Source organism: Colius striatus, chromosome 14 (genome assembly GCF_028858725.1).
Source record: "Colius striatus isolate bColStr4 chromosome 14, bColStr4.1.hap1, whole genome shotgun sequence".
In the NCBI taxonomy this organism is placed as follows: Eukaryota; Metazoa; Chordata; class Aves; order Coliiformes; family Coliidae; genus Colius; species Colius striatus.
In genome coordinates, this window is record NC_084772.1 from 4699188 (window position 1) to 4713204 (window position 14017).

Genomic DNA, 14017 nt, shown 5'->3' on the forward strand with positions numbered 1-14017 from the left:
TTGGGATGAGCTGACCTACAAAGAGAAGAATTTCAATTCCATTAGTACTCTCCCTAGCAGAACAAGTTTAGACTATGGTTTTATACAACAGGAGGCTGGAAGAGTTCAAAAATGCCTGGAAGAGGGGAGGGAAACAAAAACCTCTGTTGTTTGTGGCTTCTTGTATGCTCTTCCCCTTTGTGTAGGCTTTACCTGTGAGCTGCTCCTAGGAAGGAAGCCAGCATAGCCTCAGAGCTCAGGAAAGGGATTTGATGTGGGCAAGATCAGGCTGCACTGTCGAGTATCCAACCTAAAATAAACTCTGTATTATTGCAGGAAAATCTGCCCTGTACACTGCTGCCATGTCTGTCATCCGAGATGAGAGTATTAGCAGTGATGGCTCACCAGACTTTTAATGCCTGGCAAAGACAGCAAACACAGCAAGGCTTTATGTTTCTGCAAGAAAAGTGCAGAATCACGTCCCTCCTACACCTACCATTTTGCACAGATATATCTAATTGAGGCTACTAACACTATTAGAACAAGTATACACCTTTACAGCTATGTACCGAGGGGAAAATTACATGTCTCAGCATCACACTTTCTCAGATGATGCTGTTATCACTGCCATTGCTAGAGATGGGACAGGTATTTGCCACAGGAGCCCCATTCCAATCAGCAATTTGATAAAAACACAGGTTTTTATTAAACTTCAACCATAGACCAGTAATTAGACTTCCACCACAAACTAGTGATTCAGCTTTTTTGGGGGGAGGGAGGACTTTACAAAATAAAGTTGCTTCATACAACTAATCAGAAACAAATTAAGTGAAGCCAGCTGCTGACTGCCGCCTGGAAGCCTTCAGTTAAAAAGGCAAGTGATGGTACTACATTTACATCTTTGACTTCTGCTGCAGACAGTGACTCAAGCAGTTCTGTGTTTTCCACCAGCGATTGCTGTTAAGTATTTTCTAACCTGTACTTCCCTCCAGTAACCACAGACCAGTTTGTATGCTGAATCTCTGCCTGAGAAGCAGACAGTTGCAGAAAATTCACCTCACTGTTTGAAGCAGAAAAAAATGGATCACTGAGGTTCATATAAGAAATCTCCCATTTGAACCAGAATTTATAGCACAGTGAGTTTCTCTAGTTCTCTGCTGACTACAAGGATTTTCCTGTGTGCTGTTCTACACTTCTCACTGAGAATGCACTTCTGGTTGTCAACTCTAACATGCAACTAAAAGACTCTTCCATATTTCTTTAATGTCTGAAGACTGGCAGCAAGAATGACACCATTAGCACACTTAGAGCCGACTCTACAGACTTCAGTAAGACAAGACAGATGTCACAGTGAGTTTGTGTGTTACAGTCAGGGACTCAGCAACTCGCATCTCAAATACTGAGGCACCAAAGATGTGGTGCTCAAAAGATCAGTTCAAAAGTCACAACCCAAAACCACAATGTCATGCCTGAATAGCAATATAAAATGCTTGACAAAGAAAACTCAAGGTTGATAGTTCTTTCCACCAGCATTTGTTCAACGGAGACCAGATTTTGCCTGAACTGAATAATAACAGGAGATCAGATTTTGCTCGGCCTGTCTGAATTTAACAATAACAGGATCACATTAATACATGGTTAAATCACCATGAGTATGGTTAAAGAACTGCAGTCTCATGAATGACTCACGTTGCAAACTGTGACAACTGCAGCACTGCAGTGATGTTACTTGAGGGTGCTTAGTTTTTCTGATGTTATGACCTAGGTATGTAGGCCACACAGACACTGACATAAGCAAAAAATCAATTTGATAATGAAAGGGCTTACTGTGAGCTTCTTCCAGATCTTGTTTCAACTGAGAACAGTACAACAAAAGTTGACTCAGCTGAAATCAAGCCTGGACTGTTACAGAAAGTCTACAGGCCTTTGGGGTTTTTTAATTCTATCAAAACTTTTTGCAGGGCAGTTCCTTCAACACTTAAAAAAACACATGCTCTGCTGAGTTTGCTTTACAGTTCACTTAGTGGAAAGTATTTTACCTTGCACTAACATGACACTCCAGAAAAGAAAGCCTCAACTAGCAAAACACTGAGCACGATGAAGGCGATAGGAGCCTCCTATTAAGATTCAAGAGATCTAGACAGTACCAGATTAAGCTAGGTATTTTTTTAAACAGAAGACAGCACATTTGTCCTGAATGATTTTGCATAGAATGGCTGGAGTAGTTTATTGTTATTAACCATCCCTGTGACGTAGAAATGCTCAATTATATCAACAGAACCATCTGCCTTCTCTAGAAGAGATTCAAAACTCCTGAGGATCAAATATAGAAACTAGAAGAAATTCTTCACAGAAGAGCACATAGTTCTACCACTAACCACAAGAGAGGAAAACACTCCAGGCATCCAGAGAAATCATGAACACTTACTACATTAAATACTACCTTTTTGTCACCTCAGCAGTTCTTATGCATTGCTTCAGGTAAGGATGCAAATAATAACAAATGCAGCAAATACACATTCCCATCCTGCAGGATTTATGTTCATTTGTCCCTGTGTTCTTACCTGGCAAGAGATACTAAGTGTGTACCATTAGTCTTAAACCACAGCCCTGACAATACCAAAAGACATCAAATGTACAGTTTGAGTTAAGGTCATAACAGGAAAAAAAATTGCCAAGTAATGCACTAATGTAAACAGATGAAATCTGAGCTCATAAAGCTGGATGAGCTACAACGAGCACTTATCCAAAGGAAACAAAAATAAGCTAAACTCAGGCACCACAGCCCCCAAAAGCCAGCACGGAGAAAACAGATACCTCTAGCTACTGAAGGGAATTGCATAGCTGAGCTGCAGCCATTCAGACAGCAGCTTGCCAGGACACAGCTTTTGGGAATGGCACACCTCTGCTCAGGAGTAGCACAGCACAGGTTTTCATCCACTGGCTTGATGGAGAGAGGTTGCAACCATGCTACACACAGGTACCTGGGGAAGGGCAGATCTCTGCTCCTCACCTAATGCACTTCTACTGAACACCCAGAAAACAAAAGTATCCCATGATGACAGAAAATGATTGGCTAAAAGAACCGAAACGTTTCAATACCATAGCAACCAACTTCACAGACCTTCAAACTAGATTAGTCAGAAGATCAAAGAAACTATTTTGAGGCAAGATTTCAAATTTTAAAAGCCATTGCCTAGACCTTTTATTCCTCCAGTTCTTGAGGGTTTATTATTAGAAAGTGCAAAGGATTTTAAAAAATAAGCCTATGTTTTCCAAACATCAAAACAAGTAAAAGCCCACTGAGAATGTGCTCACATGCAGGAAAGCTACACTATAAAAAACCATATAGACATTATCTCTAAACTACAGAACAGAGACAGTCCATAATTTGCCTAGAATAATCTTTCCTCAAACCGTTTCATTCCAACTGTGACAAATGAAAGCAGCCCCAGAGCTAGAGAAATCTCCTTTCCTCCAGTAAGGTGAGAAAACATGCTCTAGCTGTACCTGGCTCTACTGTCACAACTGACTGAGCCTCTGCTTTTTGAAACCTTCTGCTCTTTGGCTCAGTAAATCACCTCCCCATAACCAGCCTTTGGTTCATACCGAGTTGAGCTCAGACTGCACAGCCTGTGTCGAAACTTGACTTCTTCCCTTGTATTTCCATCCCCCTGCCCCTCGGCACTCAGAGCTGCAGCAGGCCAGCAGCCAGCTCGCTAGAGGAAGCAGACTTGTAAGATAATCCCTTTCATTAAGCCAAACATCCCAGGCCAAACTGATGTATAATCAGATACCACAAGTATCAGCATGCCAAGAATAGCACAAAATTTTAAAAACTCAACCCAAACCAAGGAAACAACCCACAAAAAACCCTCTCAGATAAGCAGAAGTGCAGTGACTCTTAAGATCACTAAGGATCTGGAGAGCTAAGAACCTGTGCCCAATGCTCTGTTCACAAGATAGTAGCAAGTCCAGGACCCAGCAGGAGAGAGACCATCTTACCCTCTAGTCAGCTCACATGTGGCTTAGTATGATAAACAAGGTACTTCTCAATATTGATGCCTTCTGAGATGAAGCCAAAGGCTGATGCCAAAGTACCCAAAACACAAATCAGACTTTTCAAGTGTATTTAGAATTTTACTGTAAGACTTAACTACAAAAGTCAAGAGGAAATTCAGCTTACACTGTTTGAACACAAGGAAAAACAAGAACTTGAGGGGGAAAACTTGGCTAATCTCAGTTTAAAAGCCAAGGGCTGGGAGAAAAAGCTTCCGAAAGTGTGCCAGCCTTGTCTCCATTTTCATTTCTGTTGTCATTCATAGAGTTTTTTCAAACAGTAATGCTCTCAATCCTTTTCTCTCAGATCCAGCCGTTCCCTGCCATTGACTTTGGTGGATCCTTCTCCCATTTGATGAATTTTAGAAACAGGAGGAACCAGTCTTGACCACTCAAATCAAACTGCATCTGCCACAAACCACTTAAACTCTTCATTAAACTCAGTTTGAGGCAGAATGCTATCTGGAGACTTGTAACACAAATGCATAGTCTTCAACTCATACAGAATCCAGCACCCAGTTACAGCTCAATAATTAACTCAATCTTTTGGAACTGTAAAACACTTTTACTTTGAGTTAGCTTAACTTCAACTATGGGTAAGTATTCTTCCCCCCCTCGTCCCCATAAGGACATAAGAGTTCTTAAACTCCTGTGCCCTGTACAGGTGGCTTTGAACCGTCAACAGGTCAATATCCCTTAGAAGAAAAGGAGAGTGTAAGCAAAGCCCTTGGCAAGACTCAAGGTATATTTTCCAGGTTTCTGATCATTGTCTTAGAAAAAAAAAACCCCTTTGTGTGTTGCTATCTGAACCAGACGATAATGCTGTAGGCACTTTAAGAGCATCACTGGAATACTAACTGCCTAGTCTTCTGCCATAGTAAATTAGAGAACCAAAACAGCCTCCATCCCACAACTAAGTACTTTCCACCCCGAGAAACAGGTAGTTCCCATTCATAAAAGCTCAGCTGAAAGCCAGGGACAAGGCCTGCAGGTTTTGTGGGACAAAAGCAAAATATAAGCACCGAAGTAGATGGCCAACACAGCAAATAGCATCTTCACTATTTGCATTTCCTAAAAACCAGCCTAACTCCTTGCCAGCCTAACCCACAGCCCTCAATTACTGACAGCTCTGCACAGGTAAACAGTCATTTGTTGCCACAGCCCAGACATCTCAAAAAAAGGCACTTTAAATGCCAGCTTCCACTGTGCATGGGAAAGCTGGCAGAGCTCGAAATAACAACAGTGTGTGTTCAAATATGAGATGATGTCACGTTGGGTCAAAACAAAACCTTTGCCCTTAAACTCAGTAAATTACAGACATAAAAATGAAAAAGTAAAAGAAAAGAAATCAAGCTGCCATGACAGATCACACTCATCCACATCAACACAAACAAAAAGCTTCAGGGAAGCCTTTACATTTCCATTGCTTTTAGCAGAAAAGTAGAAACATTGGAGTACAAGCACAGGGACCAAGCACACTCAACTTTTCCTACAACTACAATATTACCAACAGAGATGAAGACTCCGGGCACATGTCACCAATTGGTTTCCTTTTTCCATCTAGAATTTTAAAGCTTGAGTAATTTCACTGGCACGACTTCACCAGACCACTTAAGGAGCTCGGGTACACAGAGTGAGGAATCAAATATTTATATGGGAGAAACGTGCCAGTTCCCAACCCATCAAATGTTACACACTTCCTAGTCACATCAAATGAATTTTCTGGCCTTTTACACTGATTATGCACCTGAAATAACAGGAAAAATGCTGTTCTCAAAATACACATATTCTTAAAACACACCTTTTTTCCCCCCAGAAAGCAGAGGATCCAGGCTTAAAGATACTCTACCTGCCACTAAGGTGCTAGCAAAGAAACAGAACCATTCAGGGGGAAGAAAGCACTGAGAAGCTAAACCTTTGATCTTTAATCCCAATTCAAATCACAAGAGTTTGATCTTAAACTATTTTAGCCTGTAAGGCATTAGTGTTATACAGATGGATAGACTGGTCTAAATATGACTTAATCTTTTACAAGCACAATGCAAGTAAAGCTCAGCAATTATGATATCAAGTTAATTCATTGATTAATCAGACCTAAGGTATGTTTTAACATTAAAATTATACTCCAGTAATGAGCCAGAACTGAGCTACACTAGTTAAGGAATTTTCATACCTGCTAATGTTTCCTACATCAAATCCAACAACCGAGTCATGCTTTAAATGCAAATCATCATTAATCATGCAAAAACTTTTACCTGGCAAATACATTAATATTTCATGGGTTTATTTATACTATAACCACCGTGAAAATTAGTTTAATAGGCAGCCCATAAAAAAGTGCTTCAAGGCCACGGTCTATGTTTCGTAAAACACATGCTCTGGAGTCTCTCTAGAAAGAGGCCAGCCATCAGAACAGCTGCAGGGAAAAAAAAACACACTAAAGCACATTTTTGAAACAGAAGTATAGACCAGTTTGCTCTTCTCTTTATATATCTTGGCAGGTAGATATCTGGATAACAATTAAAACACCGATGATTAATTTTAAGTGACTCAAAACAGTAACATATCCAGAGCACAGATAATTTTCACTAGAAGGAAAGTAACACATCTGGAAACTGCAACAAAATGTGTGTTTGATTCTCTTTTCTGATCACAGTCCAAGTCAGTTTAAGCTAACTCTGAACACTATCCCTCCAATTAAGGAGCATCCTTCCCATTCTTCGATGATGAAAGGAAGGCAGAAAAGCGTGATTGCTCCTTGGTTTCCATCTTTCCAACAGCTGAACAACCTGGAATGCAGAAGGGTCCCATACCTGCAGAAGTAGACTCTGCACTCTGCCAAATCAGCATTTCATGGACTTGGTAGAAAATCAGTGGTAAAGTAACTGAAATCCGTTTGGTGGTCTGAAGGGTTTTTTTAACAAAACCTCTAAAAATACAGAGCGCTTAAATATCTGTGTTGAGATTACTTTAGTCCTCACTCTACTAGTAACCTCAAAACCAAAACTTTCCAGTTAATCATTTGAGGGTTTGGGTTGTTTTACTGTTTTCTCTTGTTTCAAACCACTCTGCTGAATCCACTCTACAACACAGGCTGCTGTACCAGCCAACCACAGACTCAGCAGGCAGTGTTTCTTTAGGTTCGGGAGAAGCACTCAGCAAAAACAGGAGAACTTCCTTTAAAGACATCCATGGTAACAAATCAGATACTGAAACAACAGATCGCATTCACGCTGGCTAACAAACACATCATCTCCTCCCTCTGTAAGTTACGGACTCAAAAGGAAGCTTTCTAGTAGTTGTTTCTCCTGGTTAATCAAATTCAAAAGTATCTTGGCTTTTCTGTATCACCCTAAGAAGTAAAATCAATGGATAATCTTAACAATCCCAGTTTCAAACTCTAAGTTTCCCCGCTTTAGAGGAACATTTCTTGGGAGAAAATATCATCATAAACAAGTATGGAACAAAAAGGCTGCTTCTGTAACAAACTGCATCTAGAAATCTTACCTGCTACTTGTAGTAAAGCAGCATCCAAACACCATCCTCACCAATGCCATTCACACACAGAGCAACTCCCTCAAACGTGCTCGTGACACTTAGAATCATTTCAAAATGCAACTGCCACTTTTCTGGTGGTGTTCCAACCATCTAATGTGATAGGGTCAAAATTAAAAGTTGTACTAACAATACTAACAGCTAATTTGTCACTTGTTTTCTTTGCTGTCACCTCCAACATAAAAGAAACGTCTGAGACAACATCTAACGCTGCTCCCTACCACACCATGTGCCACCCAATGTTTCCAACTCATGATTTCTACCCAGACTCTACATAACAAGATGTAACAGCAGGGGTACACAGAAGACAGTTATCTTAATTTACTTCTCACAGTAGCACTCTGGGAAGTCATCTTTACATCAAGATACAGCCCATCCCATCTGTGTTAGGGCAGGTAAACTGTTGAGATTCATACCAGCTGACAGACAAATAAGGACACGGCTGCAGATGGGCTCCTTCAGAGAGAAAACTCAAGCCAAGGCAACCCCAAGATCTTCTATTGACACCTAAGATGTCACTCCAGGAAAAGACTCAACTTCAGCACCAGAGATCAGAAGGTATTAGAGCTAGATAAGACCAACAGCCAGCAAACTACTGACAAGGCAGACTTTGAAAGGGGAAAAGGAAAACCACAAGCAAGACAAAACATTCGTAAGACAGTTGAGTTCTCATTAGATATGCAGAATGAACATAAGGGCTTATGCTGGCTGAAAATTAATGTGTAATGTGAGGTAGTCCTTCAGCTTCTGCTTCTCTCTGCACACCCCTGAGTCCTGGCCTTGTACTCATCCCCTTCCACACTTGAGCACAAAACTATTCCAGCAGAGAGCTGATCTATTAGGCAATAAAAGGGTCCACCTCACTAAACCAGCAGAGAAGCAGAACACTGAAACTATGAAAAGAGAATGGCCACGTAACTGGAAAGAAAGGAACAAGAAGAGCTTGGCTTTAGCAGGCTGGTAGCTCATGAGACACCTCTGCTAAGAGCAGCTCCTGAGATGGTCTCAGCAGATCTCCCTAACAACAGGCCTCAAAGAGGTGGAAAAAACAGTACTCATACAGCCAATATCAGAGTGCTTTATAACATGGCAGATGTCACCCATTTACAAACTCTGCCATGAGTGTCTCAACAATCTGTCCAAAATTAAACCACGAATTTAGACTTCAAAAATATCGGAATTATTTTGGGATTCTAAGCCAGGAAATAATCACGGACAGTTATTGGTTCAAGACTCCCCTTGATGAGACAAACCATTAAGTCACTGCCATCTGCTGTCTCTGCAATAAGGGACGAGAAACAAGCACAGACTTTTCCCAACTGCATTCCCAGTTGACAAAATGCCATTAAAACTGACCCAGCCTGACATTCCTGGACTTCACAGCAGAGAAGCCAAGAACTACACAGACCTCAAAAGCAGCTAACCAAAGAAACTTCCCAGCAGAGCTCGGTCAGACTGTGGAAGCACCAAGGAACGAATGAATGAAATGATGGGGCTAAAAAAGACTTCGAGGTGGCAACTCTGATTTTTCTTGAGCTAGACTTAAATCGCTTCCAATGGATGTTTGGGAACAACACAGGCTGCCCTACTAACCTCCCTGCGTGAACTAAGCCAGCTGTAACGGTTGTGTATCCAGTTTCACACAGGCACAAGCAAGCCCTGGAAATCAACCGCCTCTGCAGCCGAGCTCTGTGAGAAAGTGGGAATCTGAACCTGAAAAAAGCCACTTTCTGAGGCCACCGCTGCTCCCAGGCAGACACCTTCCGGAGAACTACGCGGGCAACACTCTCCCCAGGCCCCCACAAGCAGCATAACCCCGTGAGGCACCGAAGCCAGAGCAAAGCCCTCCCACCCAGAGCTCTCCCTCCCCGAGGCCGCTGGCAGGGCGGCACCAAGTGAAAGCGGGTGGCGGCAGGAGCGCGGCTCCCCTCCGGCCCCCCGGCCCGCAGACGGCTGCCCAGGCGGCCCGGCCCCTCGCTCGGAGCTCGGCGGCGGCGGGAAGCGCGGCGGCCGGCCTGCACGCAGCCCGCGCGTTTTAACACGCAAGCCCCGAGGTAACCAAGGCACGGAGGCCCCGGGCACGCTCGCTCGGCCCAGCAGCGGCGGCAGTGCCGCTGGGGCGCGGGCTGCGCGGAGCCCGCTCTTTGTTCAGCGCCGCGGGTAGGCCCGGCCCGGCGCGGCCCCAGGCCCTCACCTCACGGACGTCCTGCAGGCACTCGAGGACGGCGAGGTTGTTGGCCCAGCTATGCTTGGAGCAGAGCCGCACCACGTCCTCCCGGCACACCGCCTCCTCCGACAGCTTCCAGCCGCTGCCCGAGCCGCCGCGGGGACCCCGCGGGCCCGCCGCGCCCTGCCCCACCGCCTGCCCTCCTAACGCCAGGCTCCCGGCGCCGGCGGGGCCCGCGGGGGGAGCGCCGGCCGCCGCCGGCCGCGCCGCCAGCGCCAGCAGCAGGAGGAGCGCGGGGCCCGGGCAGCGGCTCCGGACACGTCCGCACGGCGCCATCTTGGATCCGCCACCTCCGGCGCGACCGCCCGCCCCCCCGGAGCGGCACGCACGCCGTATGCAAATCAGCGCGCGATGACATCACCGCGACACGCCCCTTCCGCGCGCCAGGGGGCGGGGCTTGCGTTGGCCACGCCCCGCGCGGCGCCACCTCCCGAGGGCGAGCGGGCCACCGGCGGCCTGACAGCGGCCACTGCAGCCTCCATCAGCTCACCGGACAGCGCCCGCCCCGCTGCCGAGCCAGCCCGGCCCATGCCTCCCGCTGCCGCTGGCCAAAAGCCAAGGCCAGTCTGTGCCCTAAATCTCTGCGGTTCCACCCATGGAACTCTCGCAGCTCCATCCTCCTCCAAGGCCTGAGGACAAGGGGCATGAACAGGCTGAGCTGCTCTTGGCTGCCCTGGTTACTGAGGAGGTGGGAAAGGCCGTGAGGAGATGGTGCTCGGAGCACTGCAGTACAGAAAACCTGGGGCCTCATATGGAAAAATATAGAAAGAACAAAATAACTGCTCAAAAAACCAAAACTTGCCATTTTCCATGTCCGGGAAAAGCCCCACAAAACATTGCATGGTGAGTGCCAGGCAGCCAGGATGGCTGTGGGCAAGGGCTCACATCCACAACCAGGGCTGGATCTGCTGTCAAGGGCTGGCAAGAAGGACAAGGGCATCCTGACTGGGATCAGCACTGGTGTGGCAACAGGAGCAGGGCAGTGCCTGTGCCCTTGTGCCGGGCCCTGGGGAGGCTGCAGCTCCAGGGCTGTGTTCAGTGCTGGGCCCCTCACTGCCACAGGGACACTGAGGGGCTGCAGCATCGCTAGAGCTAGGCAGTGGAGCTGGGGAAGGGGCTGGAGGGTCTGTGGGCCATGGGTTAGCCACCATTCAGCATTTCTTTGTAATGGGCAAAGGCAGAAACGCCAGCCTGGGATTTTATTTGCACGCAGTACATAAGTTCAGCACCACTTTGTTTCAGCCTTTCTCATGGGTCAGAGCCCTGCAGCACCGTTCCTCACCCTCGTTAGGAAATGACCAGAAGGCCACAGCAGTATTTACCTTGTGAGGAAGCTGTGGACAAACAGGAGACAATATTCCAGCTGTAACCTCATGAGTGTCAAGCACAAACGGAGCTTCATGTCCCTTTGGCACAGCTCTCCATCCAGCCCAATGGCATTTGATGCTGTTGATACATCTTTCTTTCACAAAGCATGGGCAACCCCCGGTCATTCCTGCAGAGCCTGTTCCTCCCCCAACCCTGTATTTATGTATTTATGCATTCCCTTTTAAAAAAAAAAAAAACAACCAGGCAAGTTTCCAACCCTTCCTCTAACCTGCCATAACTCTTTCCCCATGCCACCTCTGCACCAGGTACTCACTCAGTATTGCTCCCTGCTGCCATGGGAAGCACAGGGGCCCCCTTTCCCACCCCTGGAAACACCGTGTTGGGCTCAGTGTGAGACTGAACTCCCTGGACCCTCAAATTAATTACACTTTACTGGGTGGAATAATCACTGAAATTAGTTTGAAGCATTTCTTTTCTTGACCAGCACAGGAAAGACACTGCCTGTTACCTGCTGGTTGTCCCAAGGATTAGAGAAGCATTTGAGTGCATTGCTCCCCAAACTCCTCTATTTATTTTTGCTACTTAGAGCCACTGTTTTGCAAGAGACAGGACAAAAACAACACTCCTCACTCCACTGCCTTTGGTGCTCTCAAGATGCTGCTACAGCTCCAAGACCTTCCCGATGAACTCCCTGTTACCAGATCAGTGTTCCCTATGGGCACCACCCCACAGCAGCTCCTACCTGGGCTCTGTCGGACCCAGGCACCTGCAGCTCCCACTGCCATCAAGCACAGCCCATCTTCAGCAGCATGACGTGAGCACCAGGTGTTTCTGCCTTCTCAGCAGCATCTCAATCTATATCTCAAAACCAAATAGACTGTGAAAAATATTGTTATTTTAAGGTGGAGAGGCTGTTTACCCCAACACGCTGACTTGGCAGGCTGGGAGCACAGCTCAGCGATGGGGCAGTGCCCCTGCCACAGTGCTGCCACCGCCTCTGTGCAATTTCACAGGCAACTCCCAACATTTAGGGACATGGTTGGACTCAAAGAGTGCCTGAGCACTCAGATAATTCACATGATAGCTGAGAAAAGCCTTTATTGCAGATTTGCTAATACAGTGCCATCCCGGAGGGGTGACTGTAACCCACCTCTCAGCAGTGAAATCTGTTCCTGCACAGTTCCTAGTTTAGCATTCAATGCAAATCAAACCCAACAGAAAACTAGTTTTTGCTTGCTCATTCCTTTGTTTCCCTCTTCTCCTCTGCTTCCTCCCTGAACTCCTTTTCCTCATATTCTTTCCTTTATAAACCAGCTAAAAGCCAGGCCTGTTAAGGGATTTACTGCTCACCTACATGAGCAGAAAATCTTGCCATGTCTCTTTGCAAATGGAAAAGGAGACCCGAATGGAATCCCACAGGGACACTCTGGCTACTTATGTGTAACAAGGTTCAGAGTAAGCTGCCTGTTTCACTTGCTGCATTGCCTGGTTTTAATCCCATTTGCTTGGGGACACATCAAAGAGCCGCCTTTCCGCCCTCCAGGAAGCGGAAAGCCCTGGCAGGTCGCGCCTCCTGTCTGGGAACCCAGCTGGGCTTTTCCCCTCACCCCTCCCCTGCCCAGGCTTTTGCTTGCTCGGCAGCTCACCGCAGCCCAAAGCTGGCTCACTCCTGTTGGAGGACAGCCCTGCTCCGGAAAGCGCGACTCCACTCCGCCTTCAGCTTCCCCCTCGCCGCCAGCCGCCAGAACGTGGCAGCCCCCTGCCCCAGCCACTGCTGACCCTCAGGCCCGAGTTAATAGGAATGAGTGGTAGGAAAGGTGCTCCCCTGCAACATCCCGGAGATAAACAGCAACAGCCGCCGGCGCAGAGCTAAGAGCAGGCAGAAGCCACTGCGCTGCCTGGCCTCACCTCTCGCCCCGCATCAGTTCCTGCAGGAATTGCCGCGGGGCTGCCCTGCGCCACCACAGCAAAATCTTCCCAGAGACAGAGGCAGAAATAGCCACGTCGTGGCTTATTGCCTACACCACCAGTGAAACAGCTCAGCCACTAACAACAGCTGCCCTGCAGCATGCAGCCACTGACATTCTCTTCCTTCCATCCCAGAACCTGCTCCTTTTGACTCCAGAGATGAACAAATATTTAATTAACACGTTTGACCTTTTATCAGCCCTCGATGCCTTTCAGCACTCCATTTAGGTGCTGGCTCTTGGAACCTGCTATGAGGCCTGAGACTAGAGCAGCATTACAAGGTTCCTCACGTCTCAGCAACTTTTCTTATACTCTAGCTTTGAAAAGTGAACATGAAAGTGTCACCTTCCATGACTATTGTAATAGCATTTGCATTTGTACCTCTTATTCCTGTAGGGTGGTAGAAAGAAAACACATGCTGCCTGGAAAAATCAACTGCTGAGAGGCCTTTGAATTCTCTTTCCTGTGTACGTTTCAAATTTTCCAAGTTTCTTGTTGGAGAAAAGGTTGGAGCTGACCAAGCATAAATGACACCTCAGCACAGGGCAAGAGCAGCAGCTTCTTGCAGCACATGGGCAGAGCAGAGGCAGGTCCACTAGGCACAGCCCTTCTACAGCATTATTCTTTCTATTGGTCATCATTAAAATGCCAAAAAGTCTCAGGTCAGTGAGTTAATTCCAGTTAAAAGGGTGTCTCAGGTGCACAGCCTGGCTTTGCTCAGCCCCCTGCATTCCCCAACCAAGGCTCCTCCTTCCCTAAAAGCCTCCATTGCTTCAGGCTGAAGCTCAGGCAGACAAAGCACAAGAAACTACCTGCAGCAGGGGATGCTTTTTGCAGTTCACAAGATAGCCAGTGTACATCACTGAGGCATATCTTTGGAAGTACTGCAGCAGCACCAGT

The 14017-nt window shown here is 46.5% G+C and overlaps 1 protein-coding gene across 1 annotated transcript in view; it reads right to left on the bottom strand.

Annotated features, from left to right (window-relative positions):
- Window positions 1-10111, bottom strand: part of GLG1 (golgi glycoprotein 1) — an 83022-nt gene extending 72911 nt beyond the window's left edge. Inside the window, exon 1 of the mRNA XM_062007304.1 lies at window positions 9788-10111. Coding sequence (XP_061863288.1) covers window positions 9788-10096 — 309 coding nt within the window. The 5' untranslated portion in view covers window positions 10097-10111. The remainder of the gene's footprint in view (window positions 1-9787) is intronic.
- Between the last annotated feature and the right edge of the window lie 3906 nt (window positions 10112-14017).